The sequence below is a fragment of the Physella acuta genome, unplaced genomic scaffold (genome assembly GCF_028476545.2).
Source record: "Physella acuta isolate Inbredline_101_S28 unplaced genomic scaffold, ASM2847654v3 ptg002036l, whole genome shotgun sequence".
NCBI lineage: Eukaryota > Metazoa > Mollusca > Gastropoda > Physidae > Physella > Physella acuta.
The window spans coordinates 10,001-32,052 of record NW_026733540.1 but is presented as its reverse complement, the minus strand read 5'-3'; the positions used below and the strand labels follow the sequence as shown (position 1 = coordinate 32,052).

Here is a 22,052-nt window from a genome sequence, read left to right as displayed (position 1 = left end):
TATTTAGAAGAATATAACCGACTCGTTAGATTTAGTTTTAGAGTTTTAGAGGTAGATTCTCTACTAACTCTAGACTCTAGACTCTAGCTAGATCTAGAAATCTAGATCTAGATCTTGATCTGATCTAGGGACCGTAGTCTAAACCGATTTTATTAGAAGAGTAAAGAAGAGGTTGTAAAGTCAAGTGACCAAGTCTAAAGAATTAAAGATTAAAGAATTTTAGTAATTAGATTCTACTTTAGTTTAAGTGTACTAAGTTACTAACTTAGTTAGTACTAAGTACTAGGCCTAAAATTAATATTAATTAATAATTAGGCCTATTAATGATACGTCATACACTCATACTTTAAGTTTAATTAAGTATAAAGTTTAAGTTATAAACAGTAGATCTAGATATAGAGAGTCTAATAATATATTAGGGTAAAGGAGGGCGTTAAGAGCCTCACTTTTTAGCACCTGTACATTTTTAAAGATTTCTGCTAATCTAAGAATTTTTTAGTATTGAAAATATGGCAAAATTATTCTAACATATCTTACACAATATAAAAATAATGACAAGGTGTATTAAATATACTTTAAATAAGTTTAATTGAACATTTATTGTCATACCCCCAAAATCAGCATTTGGGGTGAAAGGAGCCGGGCAATGGGGCAATAAGTATTATCTCCTAGTTTAGACTAACTCCGCAATAAAAATAATTAATTTCTAACCCCAAAATAGTTAATGCTGTGTACACACACTTTAACTGATACTAGCTATCACAAGGCCCCAATGGGCCCAGTCTACAATTGATACAATTGCAGGTGTACATAGGGCCTAAAGTCTAGTAGTTTACAGTAGGCACATTAGTATGCCTAGTGTGTAGCTAGTATACTAGTGTGTAGCTGTCCAGAGTTAACATTCTTGTATGTAAAAAGGGGTGGTACTAACTAATCTGCCTTAATGCTTTCCCCTGATAAGCCATGTGTGCTATACATTACATAACATGACATAGAGGTGAGAAATGTTGAGGGGAGAGCAGTGGTACTGGTTTCCCCTTTGTTCTCCTTGCTGGACCCTGAGGGCCATAAATTACATAAGGAGATGCTATCTCTGGTTGGCTGAGATCTAAGAACTAAGTCCATGCTACCTACAAAGAGATAAGTTTTATGGTGGGTTAGATACAGGTGGGGGCTGGGTATCATGGGGGTGAGAAATTGTGAGGGGAGAGCAGTGGTACTGGTTTCCCCTTTTTTCTCCTTGCTGGACCCTGAGGGCCATAAATTACATAAGGAGATGCTATCTCTGGTTGGCTTAGATCTAAGAACTTAGTCCATGTTACCTACACAGAGATGAAGTTTTATGGTGAGTTAGATACAGGTGGGGTCTGGCTATCATGGAGGTGAGAAATTGTGAGGGGAGAGCAGTGGTACTGATTCCTTTTTGGTCTCCACCCTGCTAGACCATGAAGGTCATATATTACATAACATGCCACACCAGATTGTCTGAGATCTGTAACTGTAATCCATGTTACCTACAAAGCGATGAAGTTTTATGGTGGGCCAGAAACTGGTGGGGGTTGGGTATCATGGGGGTAAGAAATTGTAAGGGGGGAGCAGTGGTATTAATGTGTCTGTTTACTTCCCTGCTGGACCATGAGGGCCATAAATTACATAACATACCACCCCAGATTGGCTGAGACCTAAGAACATTTATTCCTGTTACCTACAAAGAGATTAGAAGTTTTATGGTTGGTTAGAAACAGGTGGGGGCTGAGTCGGCTGTATTGCCCCTTAGGGGTAATAAGTACGTGTACCATTTTAAAAATTACCTTGCTAACATCAGATGGCTTAATTTTTACTTTTTAGCAGGTTAGAATTGTATTTCTATCATTTAGACACAAGTCTGTTTAAAAATTAATACATTTTGTGTTAACTATTCCTATACCAGTGTCATATTCAGTGGTCTAATAAATGAGAAACTTGCACTTAGGGTTTCAAGAGCCACATAACAGTATCTGTTATAACTTTTCTAAACAGGCAAGCTAGTGGACAAAATTAATGTATTCATGTAGATATAGTTAATATCTAACAAATAAAACCATTATGGTAATGATCAGTCAAGTTTTACTCTGATAATGATAAAAACTTTATAGCATGGTAAAATGGGACAAATGTCGGCCATTTTGTTTTGGCACCAATAATCACTGTGCAAAAAAAAATCACCAAAATAAAACTATTCTAGCCATAGCTATAAAAATAGTGTTAAAATGTACAACAACCAATGCTCTAATACAGGAACAAAGAATGGGCTTGAAAAACTCATTTGGTTTATTACAAAGTGAAGTTTCCCAAGTTATGTCTATTTGGAAAAAAAGTTCACAAAATGGTTTTATGGAGCTGAGAAAATTTAGGGAAAGGGCAGTGGGATTAAATCCTGTCTCATCCTCTCCCTATTGGACCAAGTGGGTCATAAATTACATAAAATGAATCCTCTGCTTCTCTGTTATCAAAGAACAGCAGTGGTTGTTACCTCAGAAGTAGATTAGCAGTGTTATTGGGGGTTTTGTGGGGGTGGGGTGTTGATTGGGGCTTAATACCACACGGCTCTTAACGCCCTCCTTTACCCTATAACAAATCGTCAAATAGTATTATTTACTAGATCTAGATCTAGGGCCTAAGTATTTTATTTAGATCTAGATCTAGATCTAGATCTCAGCCTTATTTTAGTTAGACCTAGATCTATAATAATAATAGTATTAAGTATAGGCCTGTTACTGTATATTATATTATAGACTATAGCGTATTTTCTTTTATAGTGAACTAGGCCTATATGGTTAATATGAATACTTTTATTAATATAATAGTAATAGGTGTGTTAGTATTAGTTTAGTTAGCTAGCTAGTATTTAAGCTAGATTTAGTAATAATAGAATAATTAGCTAGATTTATGTAAAACAGAAACCTTTAGACTTTAGACTTAACTTTTGAATTTAGGGGGTCATCCATAAATGACGTCACGCTTTTTTTGACGATTTTTACCTCCCCCCCCTCCCCTCCGTCACACGTCGTCACAAAAAGCCAGACCCCCCCCCCTAAAACGACGTCACACCTCAACCTACAACCCCCCTCAAAATTGCAGTTAAATTTTTTAAAAACATCGATATATTTCCAAAATCTTGTCTAAACTATTACAATTTATTAAAACAGTTATCTAAAACGCGAAATAACGTCTAAAATTCGTTTTCTAACATTGCTTTTTTATAATGCAAAAATGTGACGTCGCCACATCTGACCCCCCCCCCTCCCCCTCATCACACATAATTACGGACCCCCCCTCCCCCCTACAAGTGTGACGTCATTTATGGATGACCCCTTAGGCCCATAAATTTTTCTCTAGACTTTCTTTTGCTTAGAAAGTTTAGGACTGATTGAATTAGTAATTAGGCCCTATGTATTAATCATATTATAGTTAATTATAGGCCCCTAATTTAAATTAGGCCTATTTAGTTATAAAGACTTTGCCTTTATTCATTTTAATAAATAGGCCCCTATTTTAAATCAATGCCATATTTAAAAAAAAAAATCCTTTTCCTAGTACTTTTTCTTTTAGTACTAGATCTAGATGTAGATAAACTAGATATTACACGGTGACAGTAGGCTAGACCTAATAACCGTAATTACTAATTAGTCGTCTGCTTAGTAGTTAGTCCTCGTAGAGATAGTTATCGTTATATATATATAGACAAGTTATAGTGTACCAGTATTACTAGATAAAATTCTATATCTAGTAATAGCTCTAGAAATTCCAAATTTGATTTAAGCCCAAAGTGGGCCTAAAAATTGGATTAATCTAATAATTACTAACATTAGGGCCTAATTAGTTTAATTGTAATAAGCTTTGTTTGACTTTGTGTTACTGTCATTGAGCTTTTAGTTTAACATTGAAAATTTAATTCCAAGATTTAAAAAAAAAAATCAGCAACTTCAATTAATCTATATAGCTAGATTCTAGATATTCATACTGTTGTACAAGGCTTACTTAGTAGAAATTAAATATGCTATAATTACAGAATTCTGACTATATCACTCAGAATAAACAGATATGACTAAATAAGCCTAATATTACATTGTTTTAGAAGAATTACTTTTGCTTTACAGTAAGCATGTATTTTTAGTGTCTGTGTACACTAGTTAATATTTATTTTTACTGTTAATGAAAGTATTATTCCACAGATGAAGCATGTTCCACTTGTAATAATATTAATAATGTCTTGTTTTTTTTACTTAGACCAATAAAACAGTTGTGTGGTTTACACTTTAAGTCAGTATCTCAAGCCAGTTACCCTTAATGATAATGTACTCAAGCCCTCAAACCACTTCTCTGGTTTATCAATTGTGTGCTCTACTGCTTGACCATGAATCCCAATTTAGTATTTGTAGGTCATTGTAAAAATATATATTGATATATCCTAAATAAATCTTTTATCAAGTGTTAAGATTTATGTTATTTTTATTGAGTGTTGTTTTAATACGTTCTTTGTGTTTGTGTGTGTTAGTTCAGTGATTTTGGAAAGCTGTAGTGATTGAGGAAACTAAACAGTGTTTAACTTGCAAATTTTATATGAAGAAAAACACACTGGCGCTAGACTGCCATTACTACTAACCCAAAGTCTCAAGTTGAATTGAGGTTTAAGTCAGTAAAAAGTCCCTGAGTGCACCCAGCAATGAGGGGTACCAAACTCACATCAGTGAAAGTAATGGCATTGTCATAGTGCTGACCACATCATGGCTTCGAATGCCTAGTTCACAGAAACAGTTGAACTCTTTGCAATCTGATCCATGGACAAACAGGCTAGAAACAGGAACTTTACAACTCTCACTGTTGTTTACAATATTTTCATACACTAACAATAACATTAACAATTACAATCAATAAACAAATTCAATGATTAAGACAAGTTCAATTTTTATTAAATAAATTAATAATTTATTAAGTATTTAAAGATAAAGGCATTTTATTTAATGTAATATTTGTCCCTTAATTTCAGGGAATTTAATGTTTTTCTTGCATCAAATATTGTTATTCATAAATTGCAGACTCAGATGAAATCTTCATTCTAAAACACATTTTGATTTAATATGTTTTGTTGATAGTCTTAGTTAAGGTTGCCTGTAACATGTGTAGGGTACTTTCTTCTGTGTTTACTAGAGGTCTATATGCACTGATTTAATTCAGGTATTCTGAAAAATAGATTTACACACAATATTTATACTTAAAATTTTGTCTTTTAATCATAGTTTACATTTTTATACATAATAAGCGTATCAAAAATATAAATAAAATTGCAATCAAAACTAGCCATTAAATCTATAACTTCAGGTCAATATTGACAACTCTCTAACTAAATCTAAACTCTAGATCTAATAACCATAATTCAATGCCTACTAAAATAACTGGGTCTTGCTAGATTTACACATAAACTTCCTACATCTAGATTTCTAAGTAAGCATATGCCTACTACTCTAGTTAGTAGCAGACTTTCTTAATCTTTAGCAGTCAACTAAACTTTAAATCTACTTCTTAAATCAAATCTAGATAGGTTCGCAGTAGCAACAGATGTCAACATTTTAATTTTATTAATATTATTATTTATAATTATTGCCTACTAAATTACTAAATAATTCTAGATCTAGATTTCTCTAGACAAGTTACTAACTAGATTTAGCACTGTTGTTAACTAGCTACATCTAGACTCAGAGACCTACTGGTAAAATCACGATATAGCGTCGGAAATTATTGGGTAATGTTCGTTGAGTTTCGGTAACATTCGTTACTGTAAACCATAGTTTATTTGACCGGTGAAATAAAAATAAAGTCAAGTGCATTAAATTAATGTTTTAACTTAATTTTCAGTTTGATTGACAGAAAATTAAAAACAGATAGAAAATCTAAATATTATTAATAAACTCGAGTGTAGTAATTAATTATTTTTTTTTTAAGAAACAGAAAAAACCTGCAGAAGATTTGCGACAACCAGCTCTTGTTCTGTTAGTAAATAAGACGAATAGATTAACTAAAGTTAAAAGTAGTAAGAATAACTAGAATAATGTTTAGTAGCAGCAATAATTAGCACATACACTTAAAATAATTAGAAATACAAAATAATTAGCAAAACAGTATTTAAAATGCAACTAAAATCAATCCTTGCACATTTTTAAACATTAAGTATTAAAAATAATATGGCGGCAAATAAATGATGGTTTACAGTATTTCCGGTGGTTTCCGGAACGGCTCGACAGACTACGCCATGGTTTTACTGTTTTTTACTGCTGTACAGTTCCGGAATAATAACCGACGCTATATCGTGATTTTACCGACCTACTCACTGGATCTAGAATTATAGAAAAATCTTATTCCGGCTAGTCACTTCATCATTAATTATTAATTATCATTAGGTCCTATTATTAACTTTTTAATTTATTACACTCACAATGTTGCATTCACTCTCTACTAAGTCTACTTCAGTAACTATGCTCAACTGAACTACACTAACATCCTCAGTAGTCTACAGTCTGCACTTAGTTAGACTAGTCGTAGTCACTACTTAGAAGTACTTACTAGATATTAGATAAGTACTTGCAATCAGATCTCTACAAACAAACATACACTAAATCTAATCACTGTCATTTTTTATTTAGAGGGATCAGTATAGATCTAGACTCTAGTTATTAGTTAAGGAAGTATAAAGAACAGATTTAGGATCAGGTAGATTGAGATCTATTACTAATAACTATTAGATATCTAGATCTAGTTGCAATATGCTGAAATAAAGTGTAAAGTCGAACTTGATAATCGTTTGTTTACTGTTTACCAAATCGTCCAGTAGGAGTAATGTCCCCTGGGGCTAGGCTTGCTAGGTCTTAGATTTAACTTTTAAAAATAATTAATTTACTTACCGCCACAAAACTTTTCTGTCAGAATTGAATGCAAATACATTACTTCCCAACCGTACGTACACAATAGACTTGAAATTTTGTATATTTGTTGCATATTGGGAGTTCATGATGAGTTTAAAATCTTGAAGCGAAGTCAAGAAACAAGCAGCCGCCATGTTTTTTTATCAATGGGAATCATGATCACAAAAATTCATTTAGTTTGAAAGATTTTATCTCTCCCTGGCGGAAGTTTTTTCAAAACTTTGAATGGATTAATGAATTAATATTATTAATTATTTCAAAAATTATTTTTAATAGTTTATCTTGAATTAAAAAATTCAAAACACGTAAAAATCAATACTTAATATTTTGTTTTAATTTTTGACAGCTAAAACATAATTTTAGCGCTTGCCAAATAATTTATATAATTTTTTGAAAATTAGCATGTTATATAGCAAAGTATTACTGCAACACCCAATTGTAAATTTTTAAAATTTAAAGTACTGGAAAAAAAATGCGTGAATGGATAAAGTGAAATATTGTAGGTAAAACACGGATATTATAGATACTGCCTATTATTTATACAGTTTTCTAATTATTATTCTATCTTTCGGGTTTTATAGGAGAGGCGTAGCGAGGGGGGGGGGGGGCATATGTCCCCGGGTGCCGACCTTAGGGGGCGCCAAAGTGGGTTGGAAAAAATTGCGCGAGGGGGGGGGGGGGGTGGAAATCGAAAGTTTTAGGGCGGGGGGACAGGGGTGCAAATCGAAAGTTTGAGGGGGGTGCAAATCACCGGAAAGGGCGCGATTTGGCGCTACGGGCTAGACTGTGAGCAATATGCCTTTATGATTGTATTTAAATTGTGTTTATGTTATGAGTGTTGTGTTTGTTTTTTCGTTTTTTTTTCTTTGCGTTCGTTTGTGTTGTATTTAGTTTTGTTCTGTTCCCAACTTGGTACATTTAAAAAAGATTTACCGTGTGTTGTGGTTGTGGTTGTTTTGTGGTTGTGTTGTGGTTGTGTTGTGGTTGTTTTGTGGTTGTGTTGTGGGTGTTTTGTGGTTGTGTTGTGGTTGTGGTTGTGTTGTGGTTGTGTTGTGATTGTGTTGTGGTTGTAATGTGGTTGTGTTGTGGTTGTGGTTGTGTTTTGTTTGTGTTTGTGATGTGTTTTTGTTTGTTTTGTTCTGTTCCAAAGTTGGTATATTTTAAAAAGATTTACCGTGGCGGAGCACGGGATGCAGCTAGTATAATATAAGCGGGCTGAGCGTGTGTCAGTCCTTCCTTCCTTCCTTCCTTCTGTCATCGCTATAGCTTTTGGAACCATAAAAGTAAACATTCGCACCACGCAGTGCTTTTCAGTGCACCGCAGTGTCTTATTATATGTATTAGAGTAGGGTTTGTTTATATAGTGGCATAGAGCTATTTTATAATTTCCACTGTTTGTACAATTTTGCATAACGTAAAGAGAATATTAAATACACGCACATTGCTAAAACATATTAAAAGGATCAATGTCAAATATAGTTTTCGTTAATATTCCTAGAAAAAGTGGATACATTTTAATAACATAATAACTGTAGGTTAGAAAAATCTAATTAAACTGTTTAGTAATTTTGCCAAGGGAGGTATTTTAAAAATAAATTGAACTCACGCTAAAATGTGAATGCAAAATCTGCAAGACGGAATAATTGTTGGAATAATATAATTAGCAAAATGTGAATGCAAATTATGCAGACGTGTAACAGTACATTATTGTTGGAATATTATAATTAGCATTGATTGATAAAAGGCTATCTTTTATTTATTTTATTCACTGAATGTACTGTTTACTAATTATAATTTTTAATAAACTATTCTCCATTATTATATTAATTATCACGTTCATTAGGTGCGCAATGGTTTTAGTCATGAAACTTTATTGTAAATTTTAAAAAGTACTGAAAAAAATGCATGAATTTATAATGTGCAATATGGTCTGTAAAACACGGATATTCTAAATAATGCCTTTAATTTATTTTATACACTGAACGTATTATTTACTAATTATTATTCTATCTTTCGGTTTGCGGACAAGCTAGGGGTTTTATAGCAGAGGGGTTGCAAGGAGGGGGGGGCATATGTCCCCTGGCTCCGACCTTAGGGGGCGCCAAAATGGGTTGGAAAAACAAATTGAAAATTTGCGGAGGGGGGGGGGGGTGCAAAGCTAAAGTTTAAGGGAGTGGGGTGGAAATTGAAAGTTTGAGGGGAAGGGGTGCAAATCAAAAGTTTGAGAGGGGGGGGGGGGGGGGTAGCAAATCGAAAGTTTGTCCCCGGGCACCGGGAAGGGTCGCTACGCCTCATTAACTGTGTCCAGACGCGTCCGCCCGCGCTCGGAAAGGGCGCGATTTGGCGCTACGGGCTAGACTGTGAGCAAAATGCCTTTATGATTGCATTTAAGATGTGTTTACGTTATGAGTGTTGTGTTTTGTTTTTTCGTTTGTGTTTTTTTTTTGCGTTCGTTTGTGTTGTGTTTAGTTTTGTTCTATTCGCAAGTTGGTACATTTAAAAAAGATTTACCGTGGCGGAGCACGGGATGCAGCTAGTATATATATAACAAGGTTCGCTCTCAATTAAAAAAAAATTCCAGCTGGCCCCTTTCTAAATCTAGTCCAACACACCAAACTGAGGCTTTCATCAAAACGTTACTAACCGTGTGCCCTGTTTTCCAGAAGTTGAATTAAATGTTAACAATTTCGCCAAGGCATGCTGTAAATCCCTCGGCGACGGCCGAGGTGTCAGGGGAGTTACGGGGCTCTTGGAGTTACCGGTTACATTACTGCACGGGTGATGGGTGTGACACATTGTTTCTTCCGGCAGAGCTCCCCCCCCTCACCTGTCCCGAAAACAGTCTACCCTGGAAGAAACATTGGTGCGACACCTAATTAGATTTAGTCATCGAGTGTTGTAGCGAGACTTATTCCTAGTGTTGTGGGAACTTTTAAACGACTGTCTGTGGGGGCCAACTTGCTCATATGTGATGCGCTCAGGATGACACTGCCGCCGGTTGTATTCAAGTAGTAACCTCATCCGCTTATGCAGGATCACTGGGCGCTAAATCACATATTCCGTTAGGAGAACCCACTCAAATATGTACAAATGTTAGGCCTATGACAGAAACCTTTGCGGGGCTGTACTCAACAGCTTCCCAAGTTTTCATGGCGATTGGGTGAATGATGCAGTAATGCATAATAATAATAGAGAGAAAAATGTTTTTCACATGTACAACTGTATGTGGCCAGGTCACGCGTTGGATAACCTTCTGATTTAGGGGAGGGGGGATCCACAAATGACGTCACATACTAACAAAAAGCCAGACCCTTACACACCCCCACCTCAACGACTATTAATAATGTTCAATTAATTCTAAACGTTCTAATTAATTTCTAAATAATTATATAAAAAATAATCTTACCTGCCCTGTTTTGTGAATTAGATGTGCCTAATACTATGAAAGTAAATTAATATGTGTTGACTAGATCTAGTGCTGTCTAGTGTCTGACAAAATGTGCTGAAGTGGTGAATCGTACGGTTTGAAAGTAGTTCATAAACGATACATTTATCTCCTCGATACTTGTGAGGTTGAGAAAAAGGGATGGGATAGGGGTCGGCTCGGGAAAAAACTTGAAAGGGACAACAAAATGCCTTGATCTATGTACGTCAGCATCATCCATTGTAAAACTTACTCAGGGGAGATAATTTGAAGTATATGCCTTAAAAGTTTACTATATTTCTTGTAAAATCAAAAACAAGTAAAGGAAATAAAACTAAAGTTTCTAGTATTATATTATTTTTTTAAATTATTTGTACGATAGAAGATAGTACAGGATACAAATTCAACCACTATCACAAACACATATTAACATTGAAAAATGTACAATGGATTTCGGGTCCCCTACCAATGCCGCAAATAAGAACCGCGCATCATGAAAGTATTGAAAGCCCACTTCATATGTAGCGGCTTTTCGTGCTATGGACTTTTTTTTTTTTTTAAAAGAATTTTGCCGGCGACAGCGTGTGTTTGATTGTAGGGAAATAGAACTCGGCCTTGACGATGGTTAAAAAATACAACTATAAATAACTGTTTTAAATATGTAAAGAATTTGTCGACAATTTTTTAACCCCCTTTTTGGTCCCCATCCCCTGCCCCATCCGCCACAGTATACTTTGGAGGATCGGTGAAACAGTTACGTGTCCTCTATTTAGCTATCAAAGGGAGGGGGGGGGGCAACGAGTCAAAGAAGTCATTCAAAATTTGAAGAGTTGCCTATATTTTACACTGTAGTTTGTGTAATGGATTTTATCTTTTGCGGAAGAGCGTGATATAGTGACTGTAAAATAAAGATAATCGTACCGCAGCTACAGTGTTTTTCTTTTACAAACCAAATATTAAGGCAAAAATTAAATTCAAAATTAAAAAAAAAAATTTTTGGTCAGCCGTGGGCCCCTAAACGGCCTCCCCCCCCACCCCCCCCGCGCATTGCGGGGTCTGGCGGGACTGTAGTTCCGCCCCTGTTCATCAGGTAACTGAACAACTACTGACTAGTGTCTTTAACAAAATGTGCAGAAGTGGTCAGTTTACAGTTCATATCATAGACGGTTCGTTAATCTATGCATTACATCTTATTGTAAGAGTAAGGGTGTGGTGAGGGGTAGAAGTGAGGGGTAGGGGGGAGGTGGGGAGAGAGTTGGGAAGGGAAGGGGACAAGAAAGCGCCGATAAACATCTACATCAATAGTGTCGACTTTTTCCGATCGTCTAGAAGACCAGGATAGTCGCCTCGCCGCAACATTTCCCCAGCCCGATTTCAAAGCGTACCGGCACAGACAAATTTCAGATGCTTCGTCTTTGAAGTAGTCTATATGTCTGGCGGTCTCTCGAGCTATGGTCAGTGAATTTTTCTCAAAGACGTTTGCCGACTATCGTGTTTGTTTGTAACTGTAGAAGAAAGATAACTCGACCTCCACCTAATTTTTTTTTAAATTTTTTTTAAAAATAATTTAGCCAGGATTTTTGGGCCCCCAATTGGTCTGCCCCCCCCCCTCCCGGGTCGCGGGGTCTGGCGGCACTGTAGTTCCGCCCCTGTTTCTACATTCTTACCTGCATATAAATACTTACATATTTTACGAAGTTGACGAGCTAGATGTACGACTTCAAAGGACACATTTGAATTTCTAGTCTCAAAAACAATCTTCGCTAAATTTTCAAACGAAGAAACTTTCCTATTTTCAACAGCGGTAAAAAAAACATCATATATTTTAATCAATAGTTTTCGCTGAGACCCAGATGAATCATTTACAAGTCTGGAATTTTCGTCCACATGAAGGAATTCTTGCCATTGTTCCTTTTTAATAAAGATCTCTGCAATTACGTCATATCCTTTACTACATGCAATCATTAAAGCGTTGGTTCCAAAACAGTTAATACAATTTATATCACACCCGCTGTTTATTAATAATTCTACAATTTCTACATTTCCGAATTCCGTTGCTTTCATTAAAGCGCTATATCCTTTATCGTTGCAGTAGTTTGAATCAACCCCAATTTGTAACAGAAATCCTACATTGTTTAAATGCCCTTTTCTAGATGCGTACATTAAAGGAGTCTCACCGTTAATGTCTGTATGACTAAAATTATTAATATATTTTTTTAGTAGTTCTATCATTTCGAAATTACTTTTTTTACGAGCAGTCGTTTTTGCCTCACATATCTGTGCAATTATTTGCTGGGTAATATATGCGCCATTTTCTAGTAATAACTCGACTATTTGTGTAAACCCACTTTTGATTGCTATAGTTAATGGGCAAAATCCGTGTGTATTAGAATGATTCACATCAACTCCAGCTTTTATAAGATAGTCTATAATTTCAAAGTGATTATTTCTAATGGCACACATTAAAATATTACTGTCATCAATATCAGTATTGCCCAAATGAGCAACATATTCTTCTCGTAATTCAATTATTTCATAATCACCCGTTTTATAGGCAGCCAATACTGCGCCCAACCCTCTCGATTTTACATCTACATTATTCTTAAGTAGCAAATCTAAGATGTTAATATGTCCTTTTTTGAAGGCTATTAGTATAGCACTATCACCTTTTTTATTTAAATGATTTAAGTCGCATCCGATTTGTATTAGCAATTCAACAATACGAATATGTCCACTTTCACATGCGTTCATTAAAGCATTGTTACCTTCAATGTCAACAAAAGTTAAACGAGCGCCATATTTAATAAGCAATTCAATGATTTTATCATGACCTTTTTCACAAGCAATCATTACAGCATAACCGCCTCTCTTGTTTATGATATCAATGTCAGCTCCATGTTTTAATAAGAGTTCTAGAATTCTGTCTTGTCCATTTTCACATGCACATAATAAAGGGCTCCAACAATCTGCTGCAATACAATTCACATCTATGTTGTACTGAAGCAGTAACATCAAAATGTCGACATTATATTTTTTGCAGGCTATGAGAAAAGCATTATCTCCTTTATCATTTGCATAATTTAAATTTATTCCATATTTTAGTAGTAGCAACACAATTTGAACATGTCCGAATTGGGTTGCAAGAATTAATGCATTGTTACCTTCATTATCAACACATGTTAAGTATGCGCCATTTTCTATTAATAGCACAACTATTTCGGTAGACCCTTTTTCTATTGCTAATAATAATGGGGAATATTCGAGGCCATTGTTGTCATTTATATTTACTCCAGCTTTTATAAGATAGTCAATAATTTCAAAGTGATCATTTCTAATGGCACACATTAAAATATTACTGTCATCAATATCAGTATTGCCCAAATGAGCAACATATTCTTCTCGTAAATCCATTATTTCATAATCACCTGTTTTATAGGCAGCCAATACTGCACCCAACCCTCTCGATTTTACATCTACATTATTCTTAAGTAGCAAATCTAAGATGTTAATATGTCCTTTTTTGAACGCTATTAGCATAGCACTATCACCTTTTTTATTCAAATGATTTAAGTCGCATCCGCTTTGTATTAGCAATTCAACAATACGAATATGTCCACTTTTACATGCGTTCATTAAAGCATTGTTACCTTCAATGTCAACAAAATTTAAAGAAGCGCCGTATTTAATAAGTAATTCAATGATTTTATCATGACCTTTTTCACAAGCAATCATTACAGCATAACCGCCTCTCTTGTTTATGATATCAATGTCAGCTCCATGTTTTAATAAGAGTTCTAGAATTCTGTCTTGTCCATTTTCACATGCACATAATAAAGGGCTCCAACAATCTGCTGCAATACAATTCACATCTATGTTGTACTGAAGCAGTAACATCAAAATGTCGACATTACATTTTTTGCAGGCTATGAGAAAAGCATTATCTCCTTTATCATTTGCATAATTTAAATTTATTCCATATTTTAGTAGTAGCAACACAATTTGAACATGTCCGAATTGGGTTGCAAGAATTAATGCATTGTTACCTTCATTATCAACACATGTTAAGTATGCGCCATTTTCTATTAATAGCACAACTATTTCGGTAAACCCTTTTTCTATTGCTAATAATAATGCGGAATATTCGAGGCCATTGCTGTCATTTATATTTACTCCAGCTTTTATAAGATAGTCAATAATTTCAAAGTGATCATTTCTAATGGCACACATTAAAATATTACTGTCATCAATATCAGTATTGCCCAAATGAGCAACATATTCTTCTCGTAAATCCATTATTTCATAATCACCTGTTTTATAGGCAGCCAATACTGCACCCAACCCTCTCGATTTTACATCTACATTATTCTTAAGTAGCAAATCTAAGATGTTAATATGTCCTTTTTTGAACGCTATTAGCATAGCACTATCACCTTTTTTATTCAAATGATTTAAGTCGCATCCGCTTTGTATTAGCAATTCAACAATACGAATATGTCCACTTTTACATGCGTTCATTAAAGCATTGTTACCTTCAATGTCAACAAAATTTAAAGAAGCGCCGTATTTAATAAGTAATTCAATGATTTTATCATGACCTTTTTCACAAGCAATCATTACAGCATAACCGCCTCTCTTGTTTATGATATCAATGTCAGCTCCATGTTTTAATAAGAGTTCTAGAATTCTGTCTTGTCCATTTTCACATGCACATAATAAAGGGCTCCAACAATCTGCTGCAATACAATTCACATCTATGTTGTACTGAAGCAGTAACATCAAAATGTCGACATTACATTTTTTGCAGGCTATGAGAAAAGCATTATCTCCTTTATCATTTGCATAATTTAAATTTATTCCATATTTTAGTAGTAGCAACACAATTTGAACATGTCCGAATTGGGTTGCAAGAATTAATGCATTGTTACCTTCATTATCAACACATGTTAAGTATGCGCCATTTTCTATTAATAGCACAACTATTTCGGTAGACCCTTTTTCTATTGCTAATAATAATGGGGAATATTCGAGGCCATTGCTGTCATTTATATTTACTCCAGCTTTTATAAGATAGTCAATAATTTCAAAGTGATCATTTCTAATGGCACACATTAAAATATTACTGTCATCAATATCAGTATTGCCCAAATGAGCAACATATTCTTCTCGTAAATCCATTATTTCATAATCACCTGTTTTATAGGCAGCCAATACTGCACCCAACCCTCTCGATTTTACATCTACATTATTCTTAAGTAGCAAATCTAAGATGTTAATATGTCCTTTTTTGAACGCTATTAGCATAGCACTATCACCTTTTTTATTCAAATGATTTAAGTCGCATCCGCTTTGTATTAGCAATTCAACAATACGAATATGTCCACTTTTACATGCGTTCATTAAAGCATTGTTACCTTCAATGTCAACAAAATTTAAAGAAGCGCCGTATTTAATAAGTAATTCAATGATTTTATCATGACCTTTTTCACAAGCAATCATTACAGCATAACCGCCTCTCTTGTTTAAGATATCAATGTCAGCTCCATGTTTTAATAAGAGTTCTAGAATTCTGTCTTGTCCATTTTCACATGCACATAATAAAGGGCTCCAACAATCTGCTGCAATACAATTCACATCTATGTTGTACTGAAGCAGTAACATCAAAATGTCGACATTACATTTTTTGCAGGCTATGAGAAAAGCATTATCTCCTTTATCATTTGCATAATTTAAATTTATTCCATATTTTAGTAGTAGCAACACAATTTGAACATGTCCGAATTGGGTTGCAAGAATTAATGCATTGTTACCTTCACTATCAACACATGTTAAGCATGCGCCATTTTCTATTAATAGCTCAACTATTTCGGTAAACCCTTTTTCTATTGCTAATAATAATGGGGAATATTCGAGGTCATTGCTGTCATTTATATTTACTCCAGCTTTTATTAAATAGTCAACAATTTCAATGTTTCCAGCTTTAGCCGCATACACTAGAGCAGTATTGTCTTTATTGTCTATGCAGCCTAAATCCACACCATATTTGGTTAATAATTCAATTATTGTATAATGACGTTTACTACAAACAATCAATACTGAATTATTTCCTTCCTTTTTAAATTGATCCAAACGAACTCCATGTGTTAATAATAGCTTTAGAATCTTGTCCCTGCCATATACACACGCCGCAAATAAAGGGCTCCAACCGTTGTTTGTAATACCGTTTATATCTATGTCAAATGGAAGCAGTAACTCTGCAATTTCGACATATCCCTTTTTACAGGCAATCAACAAAGCCATGTAACCTACACTACAGCTAAGATGCTGTTCTTTCTTCTCAACATATCTACCCCCATCTGTTGTTAGCAAACTGTGAGGTACATCCTCTGTCACACTGTACAAATCGAGATCATATAATGTTAGTAACTTGACAACATTGTAGTGACCTTTATTGCATGCAAACATTAAAGATGACCATTTGTTGTTGTTAAACCTGTTTACATCAGCTCCATGTTGTATAAGTAAATATACAATTTTTTCATGCCCGAATTCACAAGCAATCATTAATGAATCCATTCCATGTGTATCAACTTGATTTAAATCAGCACCGTTTTTTAAAAGTAATTCTACAATTGTATCATGTCCTTTCCCACACGCAATCATTAACGCATTCCAATTGTCTGATTGCAATCTTTTAACATCCGCACTACCACGCAAGAGTAGTTCTACTATTTTATCTTTCCCACTTTCAGACGCTATCATCAATGCATCTATTCCATTTGTGTCTGTTTGATGTAAGCTTACGCCTTTTGTCATCAGAAGCTCTACAATGTTACAATAGCCGTTTAAAGCTGCAATCATTAATGCGTTCCATCCATATGTAGTAACACGAGTATAATTTGCACCGTTCTCTAAAAGTAATTCTAAAACAGCATAATGTCCTTTCTGTGATGCAAGCATAACAACATCGAGCTCGTCTTTATTTACAATTGTTAAGTCTGCGCCATTTTGTATCAACAGCTTGGCAGTTTTATCATCGCCCTTATTACACGCAATCATTAGAGAATCCCATCCTGTTTTATCTGGTTGCTTTACATAATCATCTTGTGTGAGTAACCTTTCTACTACTTTATAGTACTCATGTAACGATTCTGCCAACAGGTCTTCCATTTTCTAGTGTCGGGTTAAAAATGATTTTTTTTGTACAAACAAAAAACGATATCTTTCAGTTAGGATTTCTTTCATTTGACGATTCGTTACAGTTCAGACCTTCATTAAAAAAAGCAAAAAAAAGGTGTTAGTTTCATTTAAGAATAACTACTTTAAATAGTTCGTTTTTTAATTTACAAGAAAAGATAAGTGTTCCAAGTGGAATATTATTCTGTGGTTAGAAAAGAAGGATGCAAACAGAATGGTGTGTTTTTACTTTATCTAATTAAAAAGGGTCTTTAAGTTATGCTTGACAAAAGTTATTGTGTTTTTAATAGAGGCAAGTGTCTGTTTTAATCGAATTTCTTATTTCAGTAAAATCTAGTTTAGCCCATTACCTCAACTGTACTTGCATGGGAACACTAGTTTAAGGCGTGATATCATATTTTCTATAATGATTATCCTGGATGTAATTACCTATTTCAACAATTGATTGCACTAGTTGTCTACACAAAATTCAATACGGCGACAGTGCAATAATAACTGTCATTATTGTTAGTTTGTTTTTCCGCCTCGCAAGCGGCTACATGGGCTACATGAGATCATAATCTTACAATCGTAGCTTAGCAATTGCCAGCTATCTGCTAATTCACTTTGAAGTAGAAAGTAGCATCATGGTTGTACTGCAGTGCACACATATTTGTCGCATTGAATTCTTGAGAGGTCTGACTGGTCTTTTGAGAGCGGCTGGTCTCTTGAATGGTAAGACTGGTCTTTTTGAGGGAGGCTGGTGTCTATTGTCTGTTATGTGAGGCTGGTACGATACAACTGGTCTGTTTAAAAAGGCTGGTGTCTTGTATGGTAAAACTGGTTTGTTGAGAGAGGCGTGTCTATTGTATGATAAGACTAATCTTTACAGAGAGGCTGGTCTCGTGTATGGTAAGAATGGTCTGTTGAGAGAGTCTGGTGTCTCGGAGGGTAAGATTGGTCAGTTGAGTGAGTTTAGTATTTTGTATATTACGACTGGTCTGCTGAGAGAGACTGGTCTCTTGTTTGGTAAGAGTGGTCTGTTAAGAGAGGCTGGTCTGTTGAGAGTTGCTTGTGTCTTAGCGGGTTAGAATAGTTTTTTTGATATATTCTGGTTTCCTGTATGGTAAGATTGGTCATTTAAGAGAGTGTGGTCTTTTGTATGTTACAACTGGTCTGTTGTGAAAGGCTGGTCATTTGAGAGAGGCTAGTTTTTTAAGAGATGCTAATCTTTTGAGAGGGGCTAATTTTTTTGAGAGATGTATGTTGAGAGAGGCTGATTTGTTAAGAGAGGCTGGTCTATTGAGAGAGGCTGGTCTATTGAGAGAGGCTGGTCTGTTGAGAGAATCTGGTCTGTTGAGAGAGGCTGGTCTGTTGAGAGATGCTAACTTGTTGCGAGAGGCTGGTATGTCAAGAGAGGCTGGTCTTTTGAGAGAGGCTGGTCTTTTGAGAGAGGCTTATATGTTGAGAGGCTGGTATGTCAAGAGAGGCTGGTCTGTTGACAGAGGCTGGTCTGTTGAGAGAGGCTGGTCTTTTGAGAGAGGCTTATATGTTGAGAGAGGCTGGTCTGTTGAGAGAGGCTGGTCTGTTGAGAGAGGCTGGTCTGTTGAGAGAAGCTGGTATGTTGAGAAAGGGTGGTCTGTCGAGAGAGGCTGGTATGTTGAGAGAGGCTGATATGTTGAGAAGCTGGTATGTCAAGAGAGGCTGGTCTGTTGAGAGAGGCTGGTCTGTTGAGAGAGGCTGGTCTTTTGAGAGAGGCTTATATGTTGAGAGAGGCCGGTCTGTTGAGAGAGGCTGGTCTGTTGAGAGAAGCTGGTATGTTGAGAGAAGCTGGTATGTTGAGAAAGGGTGGTCTGTCAATAGAGGCTGGTCTGTTGAGAGAGGCTGGTCTGTTAAGAGAGGCTGGTCTGTTGAGAGAGGCTGGTCTGTTAAGAGAGGCTGGTCTGTTGAATCTGGTGTGTTGAGAGAGGTTTATCTGTTGAAACATTATTCATTAAAGCATTTACTAAAGACAACTAACCATGTCGTTGACATGTACGCCAAACATTTTGTAACCTACCATAAAAAACATTTCTTAACGCTTAGATAAACCCTCAATCTAGTAGTGAATTAAGAATAATTAAATTTATTGCAAAAATTTGAGGAAATATAATTCGAATAATATTGTTTTGATTGATATTTAGACTCTAGAATGAAGATCTAGTTTCAAAGCATTGTGTTAGCCTAAAAAAATTGTAAACAAATCAGTTTGGTTATTGAAAATCTGGATATAGGCTATATTAAACACATACTTTTTGATTTATTATTCTTAAAATGATAAAATGTAATAGAATAGCTGAACATAATTAATCAAATATCCTTTATAATTACTGTGACTGCTGTGCTGTAAAATTGTGTGATTGCGGCCTGCGACTGTGTTTCCGAACAAAAGTGTACTGACAAATACAGCGATATTCGTTTTGCGCCGAGATTTTTAGTGCTTAAAATAATAGGCGGTTTGTTCAAATAATTATATCTCGAACATCATTCTACAGATTTCTATAATATTTTCAGGCATTATTGGGAATTATACTGGCTTTTGATTTATGTAAAAAAAAATCGAATTTTTTTTGAGATAGACGGTTTGCGACCGAGACCATCGATATATACGCTCTGTATGTCTTTGCTTCGCTATGATGTACAATAAAATGAAGGTAGTACTCTGAAGAAATTAAAAAAGCACACACTGTAGGCCGACAAAACAAAGCAATTTATCACTCTAAAAAATAAATAAATAAATATATAAATATAAATATATATATATATATATATATATATATATATATATATATATATATATATATATATATATATATATATATATATATATATATATATATATATATATAAACACAATCCAACGAAAAATAATGAACGCAACACAATATGTTTTGTAATCCTTGTAAAAATATTGACATAATGATTCCTGGATTATTATTTAAGACAAGTGAACTAGGGAAATAATCACTCTCTTAATATAGAAATGTATATATCTACACATTTAATTGTAAATGTGAAAACAGTTCAATAATTACTTTAGCATGTAATATATAAGCTTATTACTATTCGTTTTTACAAAAATATAGACAATCAGAATTATATATATATATATATATATATATATATATATATATATATATATATATATATATATATATATATATATATATATATATATATATTTATTTATTTATCTATTTATTTATATATATATACTAGCGTACCCGTAAGTCTGACGTAATATGTAAGAAGGGTTTCATCAATACGTTACCAAACCAATGTTCTAAGACGCTTGGCCTTGTTTTCTAAAACTGAGTTAATTACATGTAAACAACCCCTGCGCTTGGATCATAATTATCGGGACACGAGTTTACCTACACTCCCGCGTGAAAACCTAGAGTGTTCGTTAATCAATCAGCGAAATAATGAGGTAGAACACACTTCGGTGACCACCCATGTGTCATGGACGTAGAGCGGCGCTCTCGGGAGCCTCCAGGTACACTACCGCAGAGGTGCAGCATACGGCCTTTGGCTACTTAAAACTAACATAGGCTCCTTAGTGCTCATAGGTAACCCAGAATTCCAAATAGCATCCCGTTAACAATGATGCAGATTGTGTTATTCGCTAAAGTGACACAAACGAACAGTATGTTTTCTTTAACACGTAAAAAAATTATTTGACGTGTTTTAAACATCAATGTGACTGATGCAATATGTTAGCGTTAATAATGGTTTATTATTATATGCTCGATCTCAATTTCTGATCGGATTGTCTAAAAGTAGATGCTAATTGCATCATTCGCAAAGTGACAAAACTGTTTGGATTTATTTACGGACAAAAAGAAATATCCCAGTTATGATCTAACCTTGGTTAATTTTTCTGATTATTAAAATAAAACGTATTACATGGCCCTCAGAGGAAAATGTAAGCCTTTGGGGGCCGAAACTGACAAATTGTTTTCCCAGCCAAATCGCACCCTACCAGGGCGTCGGCGGACACGCCTGATTCAATTTAGTGAGCGCTTGTAACGTTTATCTTATCCTATGTCTATCAAACTGTTTAGACCGAACGTAGTCATCATTGCCTTAACGCAAAAACCAGGGCACCAAATCGCATCATGCCGGGGGGCCGCCCATGCAAGATTAAATCCCCCCTCCCCCACCACCCACCAACCTCCTCCCACCACAGAAACCTTCTTGGGAGTATTCATCTACTCCCTAAAGTTGTATGGCAGTCAGATAAACGGTGTTGAACCGCAATCGACTTTTATTTTCATTTACCGTATATAGAGAAATAGTTATTGGTCAAAACGCAATGTGCTTTACTACACGCTGAACAAAATTAGTGACAAAGAAAAGAAATAACTAATTAGCTAAAAATCCGACACATTTAACATAACACAGGCACACTCTAATTAAGTGACTTAAATGATTTCGTTAAAAACTCGACTATTCAA

The 22,052-nt window shown here is 34.9% G+C and overlaps 1 protein-coding gene across 1 annotated transcript in view; it reads right to left on the bottom strand.

Annotated features, from left to right (window-relative positions):
* Positions 1–17,550, bottom strand: part of LOC131931807 (uncharacterized) — a 31,896-nt gene extending 14,346 nt beyond the window's left edge. The window contains exon 1 of the mRNA XM_059288659.1: positions 12,069–17,550. Within this exon, the coding sequence (XP_059144642.1) occupies positions 12,069–17,550 (5,482 nt within the window). The remainder of the gene's footprint in view (positions 1–12,068) is intronic.
* Between the last annotated feature and the right edge of the window lie 4,502 nt (positions 17,551–22,052).